The following is a 23,670-nucleotide window of genomic DNA, read 5'->3' as shown; positions in this document are numbered from 1 at the left end:
GGGGGCGGGGCGCCAGCCATGGACAATCAGTGCACTGTCCAAGTCAAGTTAGAGCTGGGACATCGCGCCCAACTGCGCAAGAAGCCCACCACCGAGGGCTTCACGCACGACTGGATGGTGTTTGTCCGCGGCCCCGAGCAGTGTGAGATCCAGCACTTCGTCGAGAAGCTGGTCTTCCGGCTGCACGACAGCTTCCCCAAGCCCAAGCGTGTGTGCAAGGAGCCCCCCTACAAGGTGGAGGAGTCGGGCTATGCTGGCTTCATCATGCCCATCGAGGTGTACTTCCAGAACAAGGAGGAGCCGAGGAAGGTTTGCTTCACCTATGACCTATTCCTGAACCTGGAGGGCAACCCGCCCGTCAACCACCTGCGCTGTGAGAAGCTCACCTTCAACAACCCCACCGTGGAGTTCCGGTACAAGCTCCTGATGGCCGGCGGGGTGATGGTAATGCCCGAAGGAGCAGAAACGGTGTCCAGGCCCAGTCCCGACTACGCCATGTTACCCACAATTCCACTCTCTGCCTTCTCTGACCCCAGGAACACCAAACCGTCCCACAGGAAGTCTTAGCCGGCAGCCACCCCGGAAGTGCTGACACTTCCTAGTAGTTTAAAGGAACAGCTCCATTTAAAACGCACCTGCTGCCTTACTCTTTCGCTTTTTGGAAGATTTTCTCTAGCTGAGTCTGAATCAGGACGCCAGAAGGGAGAGCAGCAAGACCTGCAAAGCCCACAAGATGACCAAGGAACACCGGGAGCGGCCGCGCGAGGACTCGGAGAGCAGGGCCGCCTCCAAGGAGCCGGAGCGTGAGCAGGCCGGGAGCACCGAGAACGCCGCACGGAAGCTGGGCGAGGGCCGGCCACCCAAGGAGGAAGAGGCCCCACCGCCCAAGGCCGCATTCAAGGAGCCTAAGATGGCCCTGAAGGAGACCAAACTGGAGAGCATGTCCCCCAAGGGCGGGTCCCCGCCGCCCCCGTCCAAGTCTTCCAGCAAGCGGCCGGCTGCCACCGACTCACCCAAGCCCAGTGCCAAAAAGCAGAAGAAAAGCAGCTCCAAGGGGTCCAGGAGCGCCCCCAGCACCTCACCCCGCACCTCGTCTTCCTACTTCTCAGACAAAAAGCCGGCCAAGGACAAGGGCAGCACCGAAGGGGAGAAGGTCAAGGCCGAGAGCGAGCCCAGAGAGATCAAAAAGCCCCCGGAGGCAGAGGAGTCCAACTCGGAGGACGAGGCCTCCTTCAAGACCGAGGCCTCCTTCAAGACCGAGTCCGCCCAGTCGAGCCCATCCAACTCCAGCTCCAGCTCCGACTCCAGCTCAGATTCGGACTTTGAGCCATCTCAGAACCACAGTCAAGGCCCCCTGCGCTCCATGGTGGAGGACCTGCAGTCCGAGGAGTCTGATGAGGCCGACTCTTCATCAGGAGAGGAGGCCGCTGGCGAGACGAACGCAGGGAGGGACTCCAGGTTGAGCTTCAGTGACAGTGAGAGCGACAACAGTGCCAACTCCTGCCTGCCCAGCCGGGAGCCGCCCCTGCCCAACAGCAAGGCGTCAAGCCCAGAGCCCTGCAGCAAGCCCGAGAAGATCCTCAAGAGGAGCGCCTACGACAAGGCCTACAGGGACGAGCTGGTAGAGCTACACCGGAAGCTGACGGCCCTGCGGGACCCCAAGGTGCTGCAGCAGATCGTGGACCTGATTGAGGAGACCGGCCACTTCAACGTCACCAACACCACCTTCGACTTCGATCTCCTCTCCCTGGACGAGAGCACCGTGCGCAAGCTGCAGAGCTACCTGGAGGCGGTGGCCACATGACCGTGGGCCGGGTGCCGGGCTGCGTCCCCGGGGTCCTGGGAGGCCGCATCTGGGCCCCACCTTCCCTCCTTTCTCCACTCGCCCGCCCGCAGCACTGCCTTAGTGACCGCCCTGTCCTCGGCCCGCACAGCCAGCTACACTGTCCTCCTTGGGAGCCCGGGGGCCGAGGGGGGGCAGGCCGGCGCTGCTGCTCCCCGACACCCCGGGGCCGTCACCTGGGCTCCCCTTGGAAGGCGGCTCGTGTCGGAGGCCGCGCCAGGCCTCACTCCCGGAGGGGAAGAGACGTGCCCTGCGGTGGGGGCCTCGCTCCACGGTGGGGCGTGTGGCACACCTTCACTGCCCAGGCCCCTCTGAGCGGCTGGGGCACTGCCTCCGGCCTCCCAAACGGTTCAGAACACACCCACCGCGCCCCAGGACCTCAGAGGCTCCCACGCACCGGGACGGGCCCCGCTCGTCCTCCACGTCAGGCAGACGCGGCCCTCATGTCGGCCTCACTGTGCTGGGACTCCGTGCTGTACAGTTGTCTCTCTGTTATATATATATATATATATGTCTGCACTGTAGGTACCAGAGCGGCTTCTGGGGTGCGTTTCCGTGGCAGCAGTGCACGTGGGGGGTGGGGGGGTGTAAGGCGGGACTTGTAGGTTAAGATGTCTCCACTGGTCTTGTTGTCGGGTTGAAGGCCGAGCCGGTGCGCCTGGTGGCCCTCTCCAGGTGCAGGGAGGAAGCCTCCCCGGTGGTTCCAAGGACGCCTCCTCCTCCCGGGGCCGGTGAACACTACGCGCCGCCATCTCCAGGAGCAGCCCGCCAAAAAGTAAATAAATTTTACAAAAAGATTATATCAAAAAAAAAAAAAAAAAAAAAGAAGTACTCAGTGTCCTCTGGTCTGGCCAGGCAAATCTACTTCTGCTTCATTTCCAACACAGTACAGCCCTTGTTAGGCTGGGTCTCTCCAACTCGATTGTAAACTCCTTGAAGGCAAGAACCAGGCTTTATGTTTCTCCTGTATCCTACCCTTTCCCTCAGCTGCTCAGTGTAAAGGAAGTATAGCTGTCAACTTCAGTGCCTTAATTATGATCATTCTGGCAGACCTTCTCGGAGGAAGAGATTCTCTAACTGCCATGGCTCAGGGTAGCAGTTAAAAGGGAATGTCTGAAAGAGTAGCCAAATCCCATCCCTAGCACTCCTGATTCGATTCCAGAAAGCTGCTTTCCCAAGTGAGCGATGACGCTGACAGGGTCGAGTATATCCTGGGATGGCTTGCCTGTTAGCCATATTGTCAGCCTGCCCATCAAACCACCTGCCCTGAAGATTCAGAAACCCTCAGACTAGCAACCCTGGGGGCAGCCAGGGCAACAGCCATGGAGTAAGAAGAAAGTCTAGCTAATTTGGGGGAAAATTTTTCTCTTCTTTTTTTTTTTCTTTCCAGGCACTGAAAAGGCAACTAAGAGAAGGGGGAATAAGGTAGAGCTTGGATGAGCACCATGCTAACTAAGCACTTTATACAGATTCTTATTTATTTTTTCTAATTAAGTTGTTTCTTTTTATTTTTACACGATTTCTAACTTACGAAAGATTTGCAAGAATAGTACAAGGAACTTCTGTATACCCCTACCTGGATTCACCAACTGCTTACATTTGTCCCATTTGTGTTACTTTATCGTTCATTTTCATTTTCATTTTCATTCACTCTCTCTCTACACACACACACACACACACACACACACACACACACACACGTGCGCGCATGTGTATGTATAATACGTATTTGTGTACACACAAACGTGGACATAATTTCTTTTCCTGAACCATTGTGTTGGAGACATTTTGCCACTCAACCCTTAAATACTTCAACGTGTATTTCTTAAGAACAATGCTATTCTCTTTTTTTATTGTGGTAAAATATACATCACAGAGTTTACCATTTTAACTATTTTTAAGTGTACAATTCAGTACAATTCAGTACATTCACATTGTTGTGCAATCATCACCACTATCCATCTCCAGAACGTTTTCATCATCCTGAACTGAAACTCTGTACTCATTAAACAATAACTCCCCATTTCCCGCTCCCCCCCAACGTCTGATAATCATAATTTCATTTCTGTCTCTGTGAATTGGCCTACTCTAAGTACCTTATATAAGAGGAATCATACAGTATTTCTTTTTGGAAGTGACATTTCACGTAGCATAATGTCTTCAGGGTTCATTCATGTTGTAGCATGTGTCAGAATTTCCTTCCTTTTTAAGTCTGAATAACATTCCATTGAATGGATAGACCACATTTGTTTATCCCTTTATCCTGCGATCAATACTTGGATTAAATCCATCTTTTGGCTGTTGTAAAAAATACTGCTATGAACATGGATGTACCAGTCCGTTAGTGTCCTGCTTTCAGGTTTTTGGGGGCATAAACCCAGAAGTGCAATTGCTGTGTCATATGGTAACTGTATTTTTAATTCTTTGAAAAACCACCATACTGCCTTTCATAGAGGCTGCGCCAGTTTACACTACCACCAGGAGTTGCACGTGGGTTCCAAGTTCTCCACCTCCTCACCAACACTTGTTATTTTCTATTATTTTGATAATAAATAACCTATTGGGTAATGAACCTAATGGGTATGAAGTGGTATCTCATTATGGTTTTGATTTGCATTTCCCTCATAAAAGTGACAATGAACACCTCTATATGTTTGTTGCCCATTTTTGTATTTTCTTTGGAGAAACGTATATTCAAGTCCTTTGCCAATTTTTGAGTTCTTTTGCTGTTGTTATCGAGTTGTATGCGTTTTTTATATATTTTGATATTAATCCCTTATTAAATATAAGATTTGCAAATATTTTCTTCCATATTGTGGGTTGCCTTTTTACTCGGTTCCTAGTGTTTCTTTGATGTACAAAAGTTTTTAATTTTGATGACATCCAATTTATCTATTTTTTCTTTTGTTGCCTGTGCTTTTGGTGTCATATTTAAGAAATCACTGCCAAATGCTTTTTTATGAAGCCTTCCTCTATGCTTCATTCTACGAGTCTTGTAATTTTAGCCCTTATATTTAGGTATTTGATTTCCTTGTGCTAATCTTTGCATATGATATAAGGTAAGGGTCCAACTTCATTCTTTTACATATACATATTCAGTTTCCCTGGGACCACTTGTTAAAAGACTGTCCTTTTGGAACCCTCCTGCACTGTTGGTGGGAATGTAAGCTGGTACAGCCACTATGGAAAACAGTTTGGAGATTCCTTAAAAAACTAAAACTGGAACTACCATATGACCCAGCAATCCCACTACTGGGCATATACCCAGAGAAAACCATAATCCAAAAAGAAACATGTACCATAATGTTCACTGCAGCACTATTTACAATAGCCAGGACATGGACGCAACCTAAATGCCCATCAACAGACGAATAGATAAAGAAGATGTAGTACATATATACAATGGAATATTATTCAGCCATAAACAGGGACGAAATTGGGTCATTTGTTGAGACGTGGATGGACCTAGAGACTGTCATACAGAGTGAAGTAAGCCAGAAAGAGAAAGTCAAATACCGTATGCTAACTCATATATACGGAATCTAAAAAAAATGGTACTGCTGAACCCAGTGACAGGGCAAGAATAAAGATGCAAATGTAGAGAATGGACTTGAGGACACGGGGTTGGGAGGAGGCGAAGGGGAAGCTAGGACGAAGTGAGAGAGTAGCATAGACATATATACACTACCAACTGTAAAATCGATAGCTAGTGGGAAGTTGCTGTATAACAAAGGGAGATCAACTCGATGCTGGGTGATGCCTTAGAGGGCCAGGACAGGGAGGGTGGGAGGGAGTCGTGGGAGGGAGGGGATATGGGGATATATGTATAAATACAGCTGATTTACTTTGGTGTATCTCAAAAGCTGGTACAAGAGTGTAAAGCAATTATATTCCAATAAAGACCTTAATAAAATAAAATAAAATAAAATAAAAGACCGTCCTTTTCCCATTGAATGATTTTGGCATCCTGGTCAAAATCAATTGACCTAAGATACACAGGTTTATTTCTGGACTCTCATTTCTATTCCATTAATCTATGTATCTATCCTTAGGCCTTTACCACACTTTAAAAAATTACTATAGCTGAAAAATTTTGAAATGGGGAAGTGTGACTCCTTGCTATGGACTGAATGTTTGTGTCCTTCCAAAATTCACATGATGAAATTCTAACCTCTAGCATGATGGTATTCAGACGTGAGGTCTTTAGGAGGTGAACAGCTCATGAGAGCAGAGGCCTCACAAATGGGATTAGTGTCCATATAAAAGAAACCCAAAGAGCTCCCTTGCCCCTTTTGCTATCTGAGGACACAATGAGAAGATAGCCATCTGTGAACCAGAAAGCAGTCCTCACCCAATGCCAAATCTGTTGTACCGTGTTCTTGGACTTCCCAGCCTTCAAAACTGTGAGAAATAAATTTCTGATGTTTATAAGCCACTCAGTCTATATGATATTTTGTTATAGCATCCTGAATGGATGAAGACACCCTTCCAAATTTGTTTTGCTTTTTAAAAATTGTTTTGGTTATTCACAGTCCCTTGAAATTTCATATGAATTTTAGGATCGACTTTTCCATTTATGCAAAAAAGGGACTATAGTGATATTGATAGGAATTGAATTGAATCTTTAGATCAATTTAGGGAGTATTACCATAATAATAATATTAAATCTTCAAGTTCATGTACACTGGGTATCTTTCCATTTATTTAATTCTTCTTTAATTTCTTTCAGCAAAGTTTATAGTTTTCAGTGTACAAGGCTTGCACTGCCTTGGTTAAATTTCTTGCTATTGGGAATGAAATTGTTTAAATTTCTTCACGGACCATTCATTGCTAGCATGTAGAACTACAACTGATCTCTTTACGTTGAGCGTATATCCTGAATATTTCCTGAACTTGTTTATTAGCACTAAAAGGTTTTATGGATGCTTTAGGAATTTCTATGTAAAATCATGTCATCTGAGAATAGAGATAGTTTTATTTCATTTCAATTTGGACATCTTTTACTTATTTTTCTCGCCTAATTGCTCTGGCTAGAACTTCCTATAAAATGTTGAATAGAACTGGGCAAAGCAAGTTTGCTTGTCCTATTCCTGATCTTATGGAGAGAGTTTTTAGTCTCTCACCATTAAATACGATGCTCACTGTGAGTTTTTCATAAATACCCTATATTACGTTGAGGAAGTTCCCATCTATTTCTTTTTTTTTCTTTTTATTTATTTTTTTTCTTTTTCTTTTTAAAGAACTTTTATTGAGACACAGTTAACAGACAATAAACTGCATATATTTAGAGTGTACAATTTGGTATCCCAATCTCCCAATTCATTCCCCCCCAACCCTCCCCGCTTTCCCCACTTGGTGTCCATATGTTTATTCTCTACATCTGGGTCTCTATTTCTGCCTTGCAAACTGGTTGATTTGTACCATTTTCCTATAGTCCACATATATGTGTTAATATACAATATTTGTTTTTCTCTTTCTGACTCACTTCACTCTGTATGACAGTCTCTAGGTCCATCCATGTCTCTACAAATGTCCCAGTTTCATTGCTTTTTACAGCTGAGTAATATTCCATTGTATATAAGTACCACGTCTTTTTATCCATTCATCTGCTGATGGACATTTAGGTTGCTTCCATGTCCTGGCTATTGTAAATAGGGCTGCCATGAACATTGGAGTGCATGTGTCTTTTTGAATGATGGTGTTCTCTGGGTATATGCCCAGCAGTGGGGTTGCTGGGTCATATGGTAGTTCTATCTTTAGTTTTGCAAGGAACCTCCATACTGTTCTCCATAGTGGCTGTATCAATTTACATTCCCACCAGCAGTGCAAGAGGGTTCCCTTTTCTCCACACCCTCTCCAGCATTTACTGTTTGTAGATTTTCTGATGATGCCCATTCTAACCGGGGGTGAGGTGATACCTCATTGTTGTTTTGATTTGCATTTCTCTAATAATTAGTGATGTTAAGTAGCTTTTCATGTGCCTCTTGGCCACCCGTAGGTCTTCTTTGGAGAAATGCCTATTTGGGTCTTCTGCCATTTTTTGATTGGGTTGCTTGTTTTTTGGATATTGAGCTGGATGAACTGTTTATATATTTTGGAGATTAATCCTTTGTCTGTTGATTTCTCCATCAAATCTCAATGAGATCCTTGCTGGGTAGAGTATTCTTGGTTGTAGGTTCTTCCCTTTCATCACTTGAAATATATCATGCCACTCCCTTCTGGCTTGCAGAGTTTCTGCTGAGAAATCAGCTGTTAACCTGATGGGAGTTCCCTTGTATGTTGTCATTTTTCCCTGGTTGCTTTTAATAACTTTTCTCTGCCTTTTATTTTTGTCAATTTGACTAGTATGTGTCTTGGTGTGTTTCTCCTTGGGTTTATCCTGCCTGGGACTCTCTGCACTTCCTGGACTTGGGTGGCTATTTCCTTTCCCATGTTAGGGAAGTTTTCAACTATAATCTCTTCCAGTATTTTCTCGGGTCCTTTCTCTCCCTCTTCTCCTTCTGGGACCCCTATAATGCGAATGTTGGTGCATTTAGCATTGTCCCAGAGGTCTCTTAGGCTGTCTTCAATTCTTTTCATTCTTTTTTCTTTATTCTTTTCTGCATCAGTGATTGTCACCATTCTGTCTTCCAGCTCACGTATCTGTTTTTCTGCCTCAGTTAATCTGCTGTTGGTTCCTTCTAGTGTATTTTTCATTTCAGTTATTGTGTTGCATATCTGTTTGTTTGTTCTTTAATTCTTCTAGGTCTTTGGTAAACTTTTCTTGCAACTTTTCGATCTTTGCATCCAGTCCTTTTTCAAAGTCCTGGATCATCTTCACCATCACTATTCTGAATTCTCTTTCTGGAAGGGTGCCTATCTCCTCTTCATGTAGTTGTTTTTCTGGCATTTTATCTTGTCCCTTCATCTGGTACAAAGTCTTCTGCCTTTTCATTTTCTCTGTCTTTCTGTGGCTGTGGTTTTCAGTTCCACAAGATGAAATACTGCTGTTACTGCTTGATTCTGCTGTCTGCCCTCTTGTGGAGGAAGCTATCCAGGAGGCTCGTGGGTGCTTCCTGATGGGCCGGACTGATGGTGGGTTGGGCTGGGTGGGTGGAGCTCAGTAAAACTTTAATTTGCTTCTCTACCAATGGGTGGGGCTTTGTTCCCACCTTGTTGGATGTTTGGCCTGAGGCTACCCAGCACTGGAGCTTACAGGCTCTTTGGTGGGGCCAATGGCAGACTCTGGGAGTCCTCACGCCAATGAGCACTTCCCAGAACCCCTGCCACCAGTGCCTCTGTCTCCTCGGTGAGCCACAGCTGCCCCCCACCACCACAGGCAACCCTCCAACACCAGCAGGTAGGTCTGGTTCAGTCTCCTATGGGGTTACTGCTCCTTCCCCTGGGTCCTGGTGAGCACACTTTTTTGTGTGCCCTCCAAGAGTGGGCTGTTTCCCCCAGTCCTGTGGAGGTCCTGCAATTAAATCCTGCTGGCTTTCAAAGTCTGATTCTCTGGGGATTCCTCCTCCCATTGCTGGACCCCCAGGTTAGGAAGCCTGACGTGGGGCTCAGAACCCTCACTTTAGTGGGTGGTCTTCTGCAGTATAACTGTTCTCCAGCTTGTGAGTCACCCACCCAGCATTTATGGGATTTGATTTTAATGCGATTGTGCCCCTCCTACCGTCTCATTGCGGCTTCTCCTTTGTCTCTGGAGGTGAGGTGTTTTTTTTGGTGAGTCCCAGTGTTTTTCTGTCAATGATCGTTCAGCAGTTAGTTGTAATTCCAGTGCCCCTGCAAGAGGGAGTGAGCGCACATCCTCCTCCTCTGCCATCTTGATTCCTCTCTTCCCATCTATTTCTAATGTGTTGAATGTTTTTATCATGAATAGGGGAGTTGAATCTTATCAAATGCTTTTTCTGCCTCAGTTGAGATAATAATGTGGGTTTTTCCCCTCATTCTGTTAGTATGGTTTATTACACTATGTTATAGACTGAATTGTGTCCCACCACAAAAGGCATATGTTGAAGCTCAAACCCCCAATGTGACTGTATTTGAAGATAGGGCCTTTAAGGAGGTAATTAGATTAAAGAAAGTAATACGGGTAGGGTATTAATCCAATAGGACTGGTGTACTTACAAGAAGAGGAAGACACTAGGAGTGCATGAGCACAGAGGAAAGGCCATGTGAGGACACAGCAAGAAGGAAGGAAGCCAAGGGAGAGGTCTCACCAGAAACCAACCAGCACCTTGATCTTGAACTTACAGCCTGCATATCTGTGAGAAAATAAATTCCTGTTATTTAAGCCACCCAGTCTGTGGTATTCTGTTATGGCAGTCTTAGCAGACTAATATACATTGATTGTTTTTTTTCTTAATGTTGAACTCCTTGTACTCCTCAAACAAATCTCAATTGCTTATGGTTTATAGTCCTCTTAATATACTGCTGGATTTGGTTGCTAGTAATTTGTTGATGATTTTTGCATCTATATTCATAATGGATATTGATCTATAGTTCTCTTTGCTATGATAAGGGAATGCTGGTTTCAAAGAATAAATTAGGGAGTATCCCCTCCACTGATGTATTTTGGAAGAGTTTGAGAACTGGTATTGGTGCTTCTCTAAATGTTTGGTAGAATTCATCAGTGAAGCCACCTGGTCCTAGGCTTTTCTTTGCCGGGAGGTTTTTGATTACTGATTCAATCTCAATTTGTTATGGGTCTACTTAGGTTTTCTATTTCTTCTTGAGTCAGGTTTGGTAGTTTGTTTCTAGGACTTTATCCATTTCGTCTAGGATATCTAATCTTCTGGCATGCAATTATTCACAGTATTGTCTTATTATAATACTTTTTATTTCTGTAAATCTGTAGTAATGTCCTCAGCGTCATTTCTGATTTTAGTAACTTGAGTCTTCTTTTTGTGTTTCTTGGCCAGTCTAGCTAGAGGTTTGCCAATTTGTTTGACCTTTCTGAAGAACCAACTTTTGGTTTTGTTGATTATATTGTTTTTATATTGTGCAGTTAAAAAATTTTCCACTCTAAATTCAATTCTTTCTTCTGCTACTGTAGGGTTTAGTTTGCTCTTTTTTTTTCTTTATGGTACAAAGATAGGTTATTGATTTGAGATCTTTATTCTTTTTTAATGTAGGTGTTTATAGCCATAAATTTCCCTCTGAGCACTGCTTTCACTGCATCCATTAAGTTTTGGTATAACATCTTTTCACTTTCATTCACCTCAAAATATTTTATAATTTCCCTTGTGATTTCTTTTTGATCTATTGGTTGTTTAAGAGTGTGTTGTTTAATTTCCACATATTTGTGAATTTCTCAGATTTACTATTTTATTGATTTCTAGTTTTATTTCTTTTAAGTTGCAGAAATTACTTTATAGGATTTCAATATTTGTAAATGTATCGAGACTCGTTTTATGGCCTAATTTATGGCCTGTATCTCCTAGGTAATGTTCCAAGTGCACTTCAGAAAAGTGTACAGTCTGTTGCTGCTGGATACAGTGTCTATGAGGTCTAGTTGGTGTAAAATATTGTTCAAATCCACTATTTATTTATCGATCTTCTTGCTATTCTATTCATTTTTGAAAGTGAGGTATCTAAATCTCCCAATATTATGTAGAACTTTCTAGTCAGTTCTCTCAATTTTTGGTTCATATATTTTGGGGCTCTATTATTAGCTATGTATATATTTATAACTGTTGGATCTTCTTGATGCACTACCCCTTTTATCAATAAATAGTGTCGTTCTTTGTCTCTCGTAATGATTGTTTAATTAAAGTCAATCTCTTGTAGACAGAATATAGCTGGATCATTTTTACTAAAAGTTTTTAATAAAATTTCAGAAAAATCGAGGGAACTTCTCATATATCCCCTGGCCCACACATGCACAGATTCCCTCATCATCAACACTCCCCACCAGAGTGGTACATTTGTTACAATTAATGAACCTCCATTCATACATCATAATCACCTAAAGTCCACAATTTATTTTAGGGTTCACTCTTGGTATTATATATTCTACGGGCTTGGACAATTGCATAATGACTTTTACCCATCATTACAGTGTCATACAGAGTATTTTCACTATCCTAAAAATCTTCTGTACTCCACCTATTTATCCATCCCCACGCAATCCCTGGCAAGCACTGATTTTTTACTGTCTCCATAGTTTTGCCTTTTTCTGAGTGGCTTCCTTCACGTAGTAATATGCATTTAAGTTTTCACTATGGGCGCGGGGCTGGCGGGCGGGCGGGCGGCTGGGAGCCTGACAGACAATGAGGGCGGCGTGGCGGCGCTGGCGGCGAGCGGCGAGCGGCGAGCGGCGAGCGACGCGGGGCCCGGGGGGCGGGGCGCCAGCCATGGACAATCAGTGCACTGTCCAAGTCAAGTTAGAGCTGGGACATCGCGCCCAACTGCGCAAGAAGCCCACCACCGAGGGCTTCACGCACGACTGGATGGTGTTTGTCCGCGGCCCCGAGCAGTGTGAGATCCAGCACTTCGTCGAGAAGCTGGTCTTCCGGCTGCACGACAGCTTCCCCAAGCCCAAGCGTGTGTGCAAGGAGCCCCCCTACAAGGTGGAGGAGTCGGGCTATGCTGGCTTCATCATGCCCATCGAGGTGTACTTCCAGAACAAGGAGGAGCCGAGGAAGGTTTGCTTCACCTATGACCTATTCCTGAACCTGGAGGGCAACCCGCCCGTCAACCACCTGCGCTGTGAGAAGCTCACCTTCAACAACCCCACCGTGGAGTTCCGGTACAAGCTCCTGATGGCCGGCGGGGTGATGGTAATGCCCGAAGGAGCAGAAACGGTGTCCAGGCCCAGTCCCGACTACGCCATGTTACCCACAATTCCACTCTCTGCCTTCTCTGACCCCAGGAACACCAAACCGTCCCACAGGAAGTCTTAGCCGGCAGCCACCCCGGAAGTGCTGACACTTCCTAGTAGTTTAAAGGAACAGCTCCATTTAAAACGCACCTGCTGCCTTACTCTTTCGCTTTTTGGAAGATTTTCTCTAGCTGAGTCTGAATCAGGACGCCAGAAGGGAGAGCAGCAAGACCTGCAAAGCCCACAAGATGACCAAGGAACACCGGGAGCGGCCGCGCGAGGACTCGGAGAGCAGGGCCGCCTCCAAGGAGCCGGAGCGTGAGCAGGCCGGGAGCACCGAGAACGCCGCACGGAAGCTGGGCGAGGGCCGGCCACCCAAGGAGGAAGAGGCCCCGCCGCCCAAGGCCGCATTCAAGGAGCCTAAGATGGCCCTGAAGGAGACCAAACTGGAGAGCATGTCCCCCAAGGGCGGGTCCCCGCCGCCCCCGTCCAAGTCTTCCAGCAAGCGGCCGGCTGCCACCGACTCACCCAAGCCCAGTGCCAAAAAGCAGAAGAAAAGCAGCTCCAAGGGGTCCAGGAGCGCCCCCAGCACCTCACCCCGCACCTCGTCTTCCTACTTCTCAGACAAAAAGCCGGCCAAGGACAAGGGCAGCACCGAAGGGGAGAAGGTCAAGGCCGAGAGCGAGCCCAGAGAGATCAAAAAGCCCCCGGAGGTAGAGGAGTCCAACTCGGAGGACGAGGCCTCCTTCAAGACCGAGGCCTCCTTCAAGACCGAGGCCTCCTTCAAGACCGAGTCCGCCCAGTCGAGCCCATCCAACTCCAGCTCCAGCTCCGACTCCAGCTCAGATTCGGACTTTGAGCCATCTCAGAACCACAGTCAAGGCCCCCTGCGCTCCATGGTGGAGGACCTGCAGTCCGAGGAGTCTGATGAGGCCGACTCTTCATCAGGAGAGGAGGCCGCTGGCGAGACGAACGCAGGGAGGGACTCCAGGTTGAGCTTCAGTGACAGTGAGAGCGACAACAGTGCCAACTCCTGCCTGCCCAGCCGGGAGCCGCCCCTGCCCAACAGCAAGGCGTCAAGCCCAGAGCCCTGCAGCAAGCCCGAGAAGATCCTCAAGAGGAGCGCCTACGACAAGGCCTACAGGGACGAGCTGGTAGAGCTACACCGGAAGCTGACGGCCCTGCGGGACCCCAAGGTGCTGCAGCAGATCGTGGACCTGATTGAGGAGACCGGCCACTTCAACGTCACCAACACCACCTTCGACTTCGATCTCCTCTCCCTGGACGAGAGCACCGTGCGCAAGCTGCAGAGCTACCTGGAGGCGGTGGCCACATGACCGTGGGCCGGGTGCCGGGCTGCGTCCCCGGGGTCCTGGGAGGCCGCATCTGGGCCCCACCTTCCCTCCTTTCTCCACTCGCCCGCCCGCAGCACTGCCTTAGTGACCGCCCTGTCCTCGGCCCGCACAGCCAGCTACACTGTCCTCCTTGGGAGCCCGGGGGCCGAGGGGGGGCAGGCCGGCGCTGCTGCTCCCCGACACCCCGGGGCCGTCACCTGGGCTCCCCTTGGAAGGCGGCTCGTGTCGGAGGCCGCGCCAGGCCTCACTCCCGGAGGGGAAGAGACGTGCCCTGCGGTGGGGGCCTCGCTCCACGGTGGGGCGTGTGGCACACCTTCACTGCCCAGGCCCCTCTGAGCGGCTGGGGCACTGCCTCCGGCCTCCCAAACGGTTCAGAACACACCCACCGCGCCCCAGGACCTCAGAGGCTCCCACGCACCGGGACGGGCCCCGCTCGTCCTCCACGTCAGGCAGACGCGGCCCCCATGTCGGCCTCACTGTGCTGGGACTCCGTGCTGTACAGTTGTCTCTCTGTTATATATATATATATATATATGTCTGCACCGTAGGTACCAGAGCGGCTTCTGGGGTGCGTTTCCGTGGCAGCAGTGCACGTGGGGGGTGGGGGGTGTAAGGCGGGACTTGTAGGTTAAGATGTCTCCACTGGTCTTGCTGTCGGGTTGAAGGCCGAGCCGGTGCGCCAGGTGGCCCTCTCCAGGTGCAGGGAGGAAGCCTCCCCGGTGGTTCCAAGGACGCCTCCTCCTCCCGGGGCCGGTGAACACTACGTGCCGGTATCTCCAGGAGCAGCCCTCCCGGCCCCGGCCCGGCCACGGGCTGCGACTGGGTTGACGTCCCGAGGCTCTTCCTCTTCCTCCTTCCATAGGATCCTCTTCCTTCTGTTGACCGAGTCTTCTAACTTTGAAAAAAAGGAGCTTTTGCCAAAAAAAAAAAAGTTTTCACTATGTCTTTTCATGGTCTGATAACTCACTTGTTTTTACTACTGTATAATATTCCATTAAATAGATATAGCAGAGTTTATTTAACCATTCACTAACCGAAGAACATTTTGATTGCTTCCAAGTTTTGGCAATTATGAATAAATCTGCTATAAAAACATCAGTGGACAAGTTTTTGTGTGGACATGAGTTTTCCTCTCCTTTGGGTAAAATATCAAAGACTGCAAATCTTGGATTGTACATTAAGAAAATGTTTACTTTTGTAAGAAACAACCAAACTGTTTTCCAAAGTGGCTATACTATTTTGCCTTCTTACTGGCAATGAATAGGAGTTCCTGTTGTTCCTGGCCAGCATTTGGTGTTGTCAGTATTCCAAGTTTTGAGCATTCTAATAAGTGTCTCACAGTATCTCGTTTCAATTTGCATTTCCCTGATCATATAAGATGTGAAGTCTCTTTTCACATGCTTATTAAAAATCTGTATATTTTCTTTGGTGAGGTATTTGTTAAAGTTTTTGGCCCATTTTTTAATCAGGTTGTTTCTTTTCCAGTTGTTGAGTTTTAAGATTTCTTTGTATATTTTGCATTCCATGCCTTTATCAGGTGTGTCTCTTGAAAATATTTTCTCCTAGTCTGTGGCTTGTCTTCTCATTCTCTTGACATTGTCTTTTGCAGAATGGAAGTTTTAAATTTTCATGTAATCCAGCTTATCCATTATTTCTTTCATATATTGTGACTTTGGTGTTTTATCTGAAAAGTCATCACAATACTCAAGGTCATATAGATCTCCTATTTTATCCTCTAGGAGTTTTACAGTTCTGCATTTTACATTTAGATCTGTGCTCTACTTGGAGTTAATTTTTATGAAGAGTATAAGGTCTGTGCCTAGATTCATTTTTTTATGTGGCTGTCTAGTTGTTCCAGCACCATTTGTTGAAGAGAGTATCTTTGCTCCTTTGTCAAAGATCAATTGACTATATTATGTGGGTTTATTTCTGAGTTCTCTATTCTCTACCACTGATCTGTTTGTCTTTTCTTTCACCAATATCACACTGCCTTGATTACTGTACCTTTATAGTAAGTCTTGAACTCAGGTAGTGTCAGTCCTCCAAATTTATTATTCCCCTTCAATAATGTGTTGGCTATTCTGAGTCTTTTGCCTCTCCATATAAACTTTAGAATCAGTTTGTCAGAATCCATAAAACAACTTGTTGACATTTTTATTGGGATTGCATTGCCTTTATTGGTTAAGATGGATGAACTGACATCTTGACCATACTGAGTCTTCCTATTCATGAACTGGAATACCTCTCCATTTATTTGGGTCTTCTTTGACCTAGTTCATCAGAGTTTTGCAGTTTTCATCATATAGATCATACACATACTTTGTTAGATTTATAACTAAGCATTTCAGTTTTGGGGGTCCTAATGTAAATGGTATTGTGTTTTTAATTTCAAATTCCACTTGTTCATTGCTGGCATATAGGAAAGTGATTGACTTCTGATTATTAACTTTGTATCCTTTGTATTATTAACTTGTACTATTATTAATAATCCTTTGTATTATTAACTTTTATCCAAGGTTATATAAATGCAACCTTGCATTTATAATCACTTATTAGTTCCAGAAGTTTTTTTTTTTGTTGCTGTTGTTGATTCTTTCAGATTTTTTACATAATCATATCATCTTCAAAAAAGCTTTATTTCTTCCTTCCCAGTCTGTACACTTTTTACTTCCTTTTCTTGTCTTATTGCATTAGCTAGAACTACCAGGACCATGTTGAGAAGAAGTGGTGAGAGGAGACATTCTTGCCTTTAGCCTGATCTTAATAGGAAACTTCAAGTTTCTCATCATAAAGTATAATGTGAGCTGTAGGATTTTTGTAAATGTTTGTTATCAAGTTGAAGAAGTTCCACTCCAGCTTACTAAGAGTTTTTATCATGAATCGGTGTTGGATTTTGTCAAATGCTTTTTCTGCATCTATTAACATTATCATGTGATTTTCTTTCTTGTCTGCTGATATGATGGATTACATTGATTTTCAAATGTTGAATCAGCCTTGCATACCTGGGATAAATCCCACTAGTCATGGTATATAATCTTTTTTATACAGTGTTGGATTCAATTTGCTAATATTTTGCTGGGGATGTTTGCATCTATATTCATGAGCGATATTAGTCTGTAGGTTTCTTGTAATGTCTTTGTCTGGTTTTGACATTAGGATAATGCTGGCCTCAGAATGAGTTCGGATGTATTCCCTCTGCTTCTAGCCTCTGAGATTGTAAAGAATTACTACAATTTCTTCTTTAAGTGGTTGGTAGAATTCACCAGTGAATCCAATCTGGGCCCAATGTTTTCTGTTTCGGAAGGATATTATTGATTAGATTTCTTTAATAGATATAGGCCTATTTAGATTGTCTATTTCTTCTTGTGTGAGTTTTGGCAAATTCTGTCTTTCAAGGAATTGGTCTATTTCATCTAGGTTATCAAACCTGTGGACAAAGACTTGTTCATAGTCCTCCTTCATTATCATTTTCCATTGTTGTCTGAGAGCAGACATTGTATGATTTAGTCTTTTAAATTTCTTTTGTTTTATGGCCCAAACTGCAGTCTATCTTGGTGACTGTTCCATGTTAGCTTGAGAATAAGGTGTATTCGGCTGCTGTTAGATGAAGTAGTCTATAGATATCACTTATATCACGTTGACTGATGGGTACTGTTCAGTTCAACTCTGTGCTTACTGATATTCTGCCTGTTGGATCTATCCTTTTCTGAAAGAGGGATGTTAATGTTTTCAACTATGATAGTAGATTTATGTATTTCTCTTGGCAGTTCTATTAGTTTTTGCCTCACATAGTGTGATGCTCTGTTGCTCTCCTTCTAGTATCTGCTAGGCTACTGGTTTTCAAGGCTGCCATTGAGTTGAGGAGAGGAGGATGTAAATAGGGAAAGTTAAAATATGACAAAGTCCTCTATTCTTATCAAGGTCCAGTTATTTTTCTTGAATAAAATGCTCCATGGGTTTTTGAAGCCTTTGTTTAATTCCTAGAAAAAGTTGTGAAAAAGTTGAGTTTGACAAATTTGCCAGTGTTTTCCCTGCTTTCACGGAGGAATGTAGTTTTGGATGTCCTTACTCCTCCATTCTGCAAGTGCTTCTCTGTTCCTGTTGCTTTTTGGTTCTAGTCCCATACTGTCTCTGTGACTTTGGGCTACTCACGTTACTTCTCTGGGCTCTCTTCCTCTGCACAATGTAGAGGGGGCTGTGGCTGTGAAGACCAGATAATCTTAAGATCTGAGATTAGAATGTAGGTTATAATTGATGCATAAAACAGGACTGTTTTGCATATGTAGTTTAATGGTAAGCATTAAAAAAAAAATGTCTTAGTGGTATATGAGGGCATCTTACCAGAGTGGCATCTTAGATTCCATAAGAGACATTAAATTAGTAGTATTCAGGAGGCTTTAAGGCACATCAAATTCATGGCCAGCTGATTCAAGCTTTATCATAATGGTGATATCCTATTGCTTCCCTTCAAGCCCTGAGCTGAGGGTCTGTTATTAGACTTCTCAAACACCCCCTTCTCTATATACCTCATAGCCTGGAAAAAGGGGTAAACGTCAACCTGTTGATTTTTAATCCTAGATCATTAAAACTGGCAGGAAGCCTACCTCCTCTGCAAAAGGACTTCTCAAGGACACACTGAGAGTGGCAGAGTGAGAGTTAGAACCATGGTCTCTTGTTCTTCTCTACTAGACCAGGCTGCCTCTCTTTTATCTATACCCTCTCAGCTTCACATTTTTCTGCATATCATTTTTTCATATCATTCCAAAGGCATTCTCCTCACCTTAATGGACAATTAGAATGGAGACAGCTACGCATTTTAAAAATCATTAAATCATGTTTGTATTTTAAGTAATGTGATTTCCATTTGGACATGAATAGAAATGCCAAGATAAGTCGGAGCCCCATAGCAGACCAGGTTCTCCTCCTTCCAGGCAGCAGCCAGATCCCTGTTGGTGAGAAAGAGTGGGCTGGCGGCAGCCTTTGTTAACCCTTAGTGGCAACCCAAATGTTTATAAGTCAATTGGGTCAGGAAATGCAGCTTTTAGCCTCAGCCCTGACAATAGCTAGCTGGCTGTGTGACCTGAGGTCTTGGTTGGTGGGGCAACACTTGGTCTGAGATTTCTGCAGCCAAAATGGAGCAATCTGGGAGGTAATATTTTTGGAAGAAGCTGGATCAGAAGCTAAACAGACGGAATCGGGCACGTTGAGGGTGGTATGGCCATAGATTCAAAGGCTAAACAGGGATTAAGAACCTTGAAAAAGTATATACTCCTTGATGTAGAAATTCAGTTTCTAGGAATTTATTCTTTGGAAATAATAAGATGAGCATACCAATATGCATATAAATCAGGATGAATACAGAAACACTATTCATTACAGTGAAAAACTGGAAATAATTGAATATTCAACAACATGTGATTAAGTACACGATAGTTCCTCTTTACAGTAAAATGTTATGTAGCCACTAAAAATAAAAATGAAATAAGTATTTGTGGTCATGGAAAATTTTTCCCCATTAGTCCAAAGGCAGGTTGTAAAATAGTGTCTGAAATATAATTCCATGTGTATAAATTTAAAATATATGTATCTCTATACGCATAGGAAAAAAAGACTGAAAAGCATGTTCACTAAATGTCAAGTGGTTTCCTATGGTTGGTGGAGTTAATACATTTTTTTCCTCAATTTTCTTGTCTATATTTTGTATATCTTCTACAAAGAATATGTAATTTTTGAATAATTAAACAGTTCAATGCTTTCTAAAAAGCAAGACAGACCACTTAAAGCAGAAGAGGCTAGGGCATTCCCTGGTGGTCCAGTGGTTAGGACTCGGCGCTTTCACTGTCGGGACCTGAGTTCAATCCCTGGTCGTGGAACTGAGATCCTGCAAGCCATGCAGTGCAGCCAAAAAAGAAAAATAATAATAAATAAAAAATTTATTTTGAATTAAAATCATTTTAAAAAATAAAGCAGGAGAGGCTAAGAAGCAAGGAAGCCTATGGGAGCGAATCCCTGAAGCTGCAAAGATGGATCCTGGATGAAGCAGTGCTGACAGGGGAAAGGCAGAACTTTGCTCTGACTTTCTGGAAGGCTCCTGTGGGGGATGTAGGGAAGGGGGCCGAGAATGTAAGGGCCTGTGCTCCAGAGAAAGACATGTCTTTGACCCACACATCTGCACACCCCTCCAAGCAACACCTAGCCCGGCTCCCCAATAAGTGCTCTGTAAATGTTTAATGACTGAACAGTGATAAACAGATATACAGCTATTAGTCACTCACTAAGAAACAATTATTTTACATAACACAGCAGAGGCAAAAACTGCATGATTTCAGGCAAATCTCCAAGTTCATATTTCAGAAAAAAACACTTCATTTACAACATTCTGATATTTTCAAATAAATATACACACAAAGAGATTACTCACTAAGTTATATTTCCATAACTTACCCTGAGTTGGGGGAAGATCCACCTCCAAGCCTACCATATTGTAAAAGATTTATTACATTAAAATGACTTCTCATTTTTATAAAATGATTCAACTCAAGTTTGTCTGGAAAGAATCTGGAGCAGTCGGCCTTAATCTAGTTCTCACGCTGGCACTGACTAGCTATGAGATGAGGAACAGGTCATGTCCAACCCACCCTGAGGCCTCCATGTCTCCATCCATACAATCTATTAAAAACCTCCTCCAAATCTAAGAGTAAGGTCTCCACAGTGATAAAAGCTCTGTGTCACCTGTTAAAAATATAGAAGACTCTTTGCCTTCCTGCCCACAGCCTGTCTCCGTTAGGGTTTCTGGTACTGAATGTGCATAGCTCCCTTCCCCCAGCGGGATGATTCTGCTGGTGTGGACTGTCATGGGTCAGAGTCACTGCTGAAAGGACTGGGAGGACAAGCTGATCTCCAGAGAGACCCATGAGGACTGGTGGTGGGAAAGGAAGACCCCTCTCTGGTCAGTGGTGACCTCCACACATTAGACTCCTCCTCAGAAATACCTCCTGCATATTTCCACCCATTGGAGAGGTGTTGAGGTGTGTGTGTATCACACACATAGAAGCCATTCGCCCATTGGTGTCTACTGTCTTTAATCAGCTCTATGTGGGGAGGAAATGGTCTTGTTCAAAGTTGTGTTGATTCCATTTCAGGAGGGAGAAGAGAGAAATAAAAGGATATATGACACTGGAGAAAGGAGGTAATTCATTCACCATTTATCAGAGTCCTCCTAATCAGCGATTCTGCTTTTCTTGGCTTGTTATACCTCCTTCCTTTCCATCTAGATTTTGGATATCTGGAAATTACTGTTTTCTTCTATATTAGTTCAGATAAGTAAAGCTAGCCTCTGTAACTCAAACTTTAGTAGCGAAACAGAAAAAGGGTTCTTTGCCACTCGTGTCATAATCCAGTGCAAGTATTCCTGGTTGGGCAGCTCTCTCACTGTCAGCCTGGGTCCAGGCTCCTCTAATCCTCAGAGTTCTCTCCATCAATCTGATTGATATATAGGAAACGGATTGAGGATTACATGGAGTGGTTCTGGGCTAAGTCTGGTCAAAGTTCACATCATTTACACTCGTATTTTATATGCAATAGTCACATGGCCATACCTTACCGCAGGGGAGCCTGGGAACTATAGCTGAGCTATATGCCTAAGAAGAGTAGAACATGAATGCTGGAGAGTGCTAGGGGTCTCTGCAACATCCTCCAAGGTCAAGTCCTCCATTCTTTGATTTTCACTCAGGAATGCGAATCCTTAAGTCATTGCAATAAATCTGGAGATAAGAAAAGACAGAAGGAAAACAAATGGGGATCCCGAAACTGACCACAGCATGACTAATACCTCCTCCAAAGAACCCAAAGGGAATGGTCAGCCCACAAATTAGAGGTTACTTGAATGAAGACAGACCCTCTACTGACAGAAAGGACCTGCTTTCTGACAATAAAGCACTCGATGGCCGTCACATAATTAGAGGTGAATGATAGGTGATACTAGCTATGCACACTGCCTCTCAGCCTATATAAATCATGCTGCTATTAGGGGAAGTTACAACAAATGGGACCAATGGGAGATGTGCAGTGGGAGAGGATGCAGAACTCCGTGTATGTCTACGGACATGTTTCTAGCCTTTGGGAGGCAGTGGGTTGAATGGAAACAGAGCAGCCTCTGGAGGTAGACAGTCTGGTTTGAAGCCCAGGCCCTGCCATTTACCAAGTTTGAGAAAAGACCTCAGCCTCTGTTAAGTCTTGGTTTTCTCATCACTGAGGTGAGTATAATAATGACACCTTTCCCACAGATCTACTGGGAAGGGTAAGTCGTTGATATAAAATTGACTGGCATGAAATTTGGCATAGAGAAGACGCCCAAGAGAGGGTCTCTTTTTCAAAATATTGGCAGGCTAATTTCTAAATGTGGGGCCTGCTGCTCTAGCCTGTCCTTGACCCTGAGGTAGCCAACCAGACAAAGGGGAGAGAGGAGGGAATGAGATCAGAGAGCAAAGAGGGACCTGCAGGGAGACTTGCAGGCCATCATGACGGCTTTTGGCTGTGATTCTGAGTGCAGCGGAGGAAACTCTGCAGATAATATTAGGACCTCCCTCACAGGGCTGTTCTGAGGGTTAAATGAAATCATATGTCCACACTTAGCCCAGTTCCTGGAACATAAACGTCGGCACGAGGACTCATATTATTTATTATTCTTCTGAACAAAAGGAGAGTGGTACCGGCCGGATGAGGAGAAAGGGAAAAGAAACTGTGGCGTCCGTTTGGCTGGCCTCTGTCTTCTCAGTGATGTAGTGGGTGGGGTGGGAGTGCAGTGGAGGTCTTGAGGGGAGTCAGAAAGGCCTGGCAATGCTGCCATGATGAACGCTGTCTTTCTCAGTCCAGCCTCAGAGGGAAATGTCTGAACACAGGATGAGATCATGCCTGGAAAGTTCTTTGTGCTCCAGAAGAGAAAGATGTCCTGCACATTTAAGTCGCTATTATTTGGAAAGCCAAATGCCAGGCTTTGAAATGCAGCCAGCCTCTCTTCAATATCTAGTTATGTTTCCACAGCACAGGAAGAAAAAAACCAACTGTTTATATGCAGCAGTATTTCTGGTAACTGAACTTATTAGTTTAAAAGGCAATATTTACCGAGCTCACAAAATAGCATGCTTTCTGTCCACAGAGACCTGTTTTAATTAAAGCTCTACCTTTAAAATTCATTAAAGTAATCAGTTCTAAGAGATTAGGAGCCCGCATATTAGATTTCAACCTGGGAATGCCACGTATTCCCTTCCGCAGGTGCAGGAGGCAATGATTTAAACAATTGTGAAGAGCTCTCCTTTCAGTGGATTTCAGTTTTATTGAAAGGCACTGGCTGGCTAGCCTCAGGAATTTCTCTTTTGCATTAGGCATGAGCGGCTCAGTCGCCTACTATGTGGATCACCTCATTATTCTCCTCACCTGGGCAGAGCCGTGACTCAGACCCGACTCTCCCAGGGCAGAGGGAATGGGAAAGGGAAGGTGACTACGAAGAGATGAAACGCCACCATGTCCCCCGGCCACAAAGAGGCTCTGCTCTTACACCCTGGCCCCTTGGCTGTGTAGGGAAGAGGGATGGCTGGAAGGGCTCGATGGGGACAGCTTAGAGGGGTAAGGATACAGTAACAACAGCAACTACAACCACAACC

General features: G+C 44.9%; 2 protein-coding genes across 2 annotated transcripts; both read left to right on the top strand.

Annotated features, from left to right (window-relative positions):
• Window positions 1-18: 18 nt before the first annotated feature.
• LOC130842153 (protein ENL-like) lies at window positions 19-1,804 on the top strand. The gene is made up of 2 exons (XM_057718822.1): window positions 19-560; window positions 682-1,804. The coding sequence occupies exons 1-2, from the start codon at window positions 19-21 to the stop codon at window positions 1,802-1,804; spliced, it is 1,665 nt and encodes a 554-aa protein (XP_057574805.1).
• Window positions 1,805-12,186: 10,382 nt separating this feature from the next.
• LOC130842103 (protein ENL-like) lies at window positions 12,187-13,990 on the top strand. The gene is made up of 3 exons (XM_057718758.1): window positions 12,187-12,728; window positions 12,850-13,393; window positions 13,430-13,990. Exons 1-3 carry the CDS (start codon window positions 12,187-12,189, stop codon window positions 13,988-13,990), a joined length of 1,647 nt encoding a protein of 548 aa, XP_057574741.1.
• The last annotated feature ends 9,680 nt before the right edge of the window (window positions 13,991-23,670 follow it).

Source organism: Hippopotamus amphibius, chromosome X (assembly GCF_030028045.1).
Source record: "Hippopotamus amphibius kiboko isolate mHipAmp2 chromosome X, mHipAmp2.hap2, whole genome shotgun sequence".
NCBI classification, from domain to species: Eukaryota; Metazoa; Chordata; class Mammalia; order Artiodactyla; family Hippopotamidae; genus Hippopotamus; species Hippopotamus amphibius.
Note: the sequence above shows the minus strand (reverse complement) of the source record. Positions and strands in the feature narration are given on the sequence as shown.

Excerpts from the sequence above, each read along its gene's own strand:
- LOC130842153 (XM_057718822.1), top strand. The coding sequence starts at position 19 with ATGGACAATCAGTGCACTGTCCAAGTCAAGTTAGAGCTGGGACATCGC. Across the intron at positions 561-681 it reads ACCAAACCGTCCCACAGGAA|TCTGAATCAGGACGCCAGAA; the intron begins GTCTTAGCCGGC and ends TCTCTAGCTGAG.
- LOC130842103 (XM_057718758.1), top strand. The coding sequence starts at position 12,187 with ATGGACAATCAGTGCACTGTCCAAGTCAAGTTAGAGCTGGGACATCGC. Across the intron at positions 12,729-12,849 it reads ACCAAACCGTCCCACAGGAA|TCTGAATCAGGACGCCAGAA; the intron begins GTCTTAGCCGGC and ends TCTCTAGCTGAG. Across the intron at positions 13,394-13,429 it reads AGTCCAACTCGGAGGACGAG|GCCTCCTTCAAGACCGAGTC; the intron begins GCCTCCTTCAAG and ends TTCAAGACCGAG.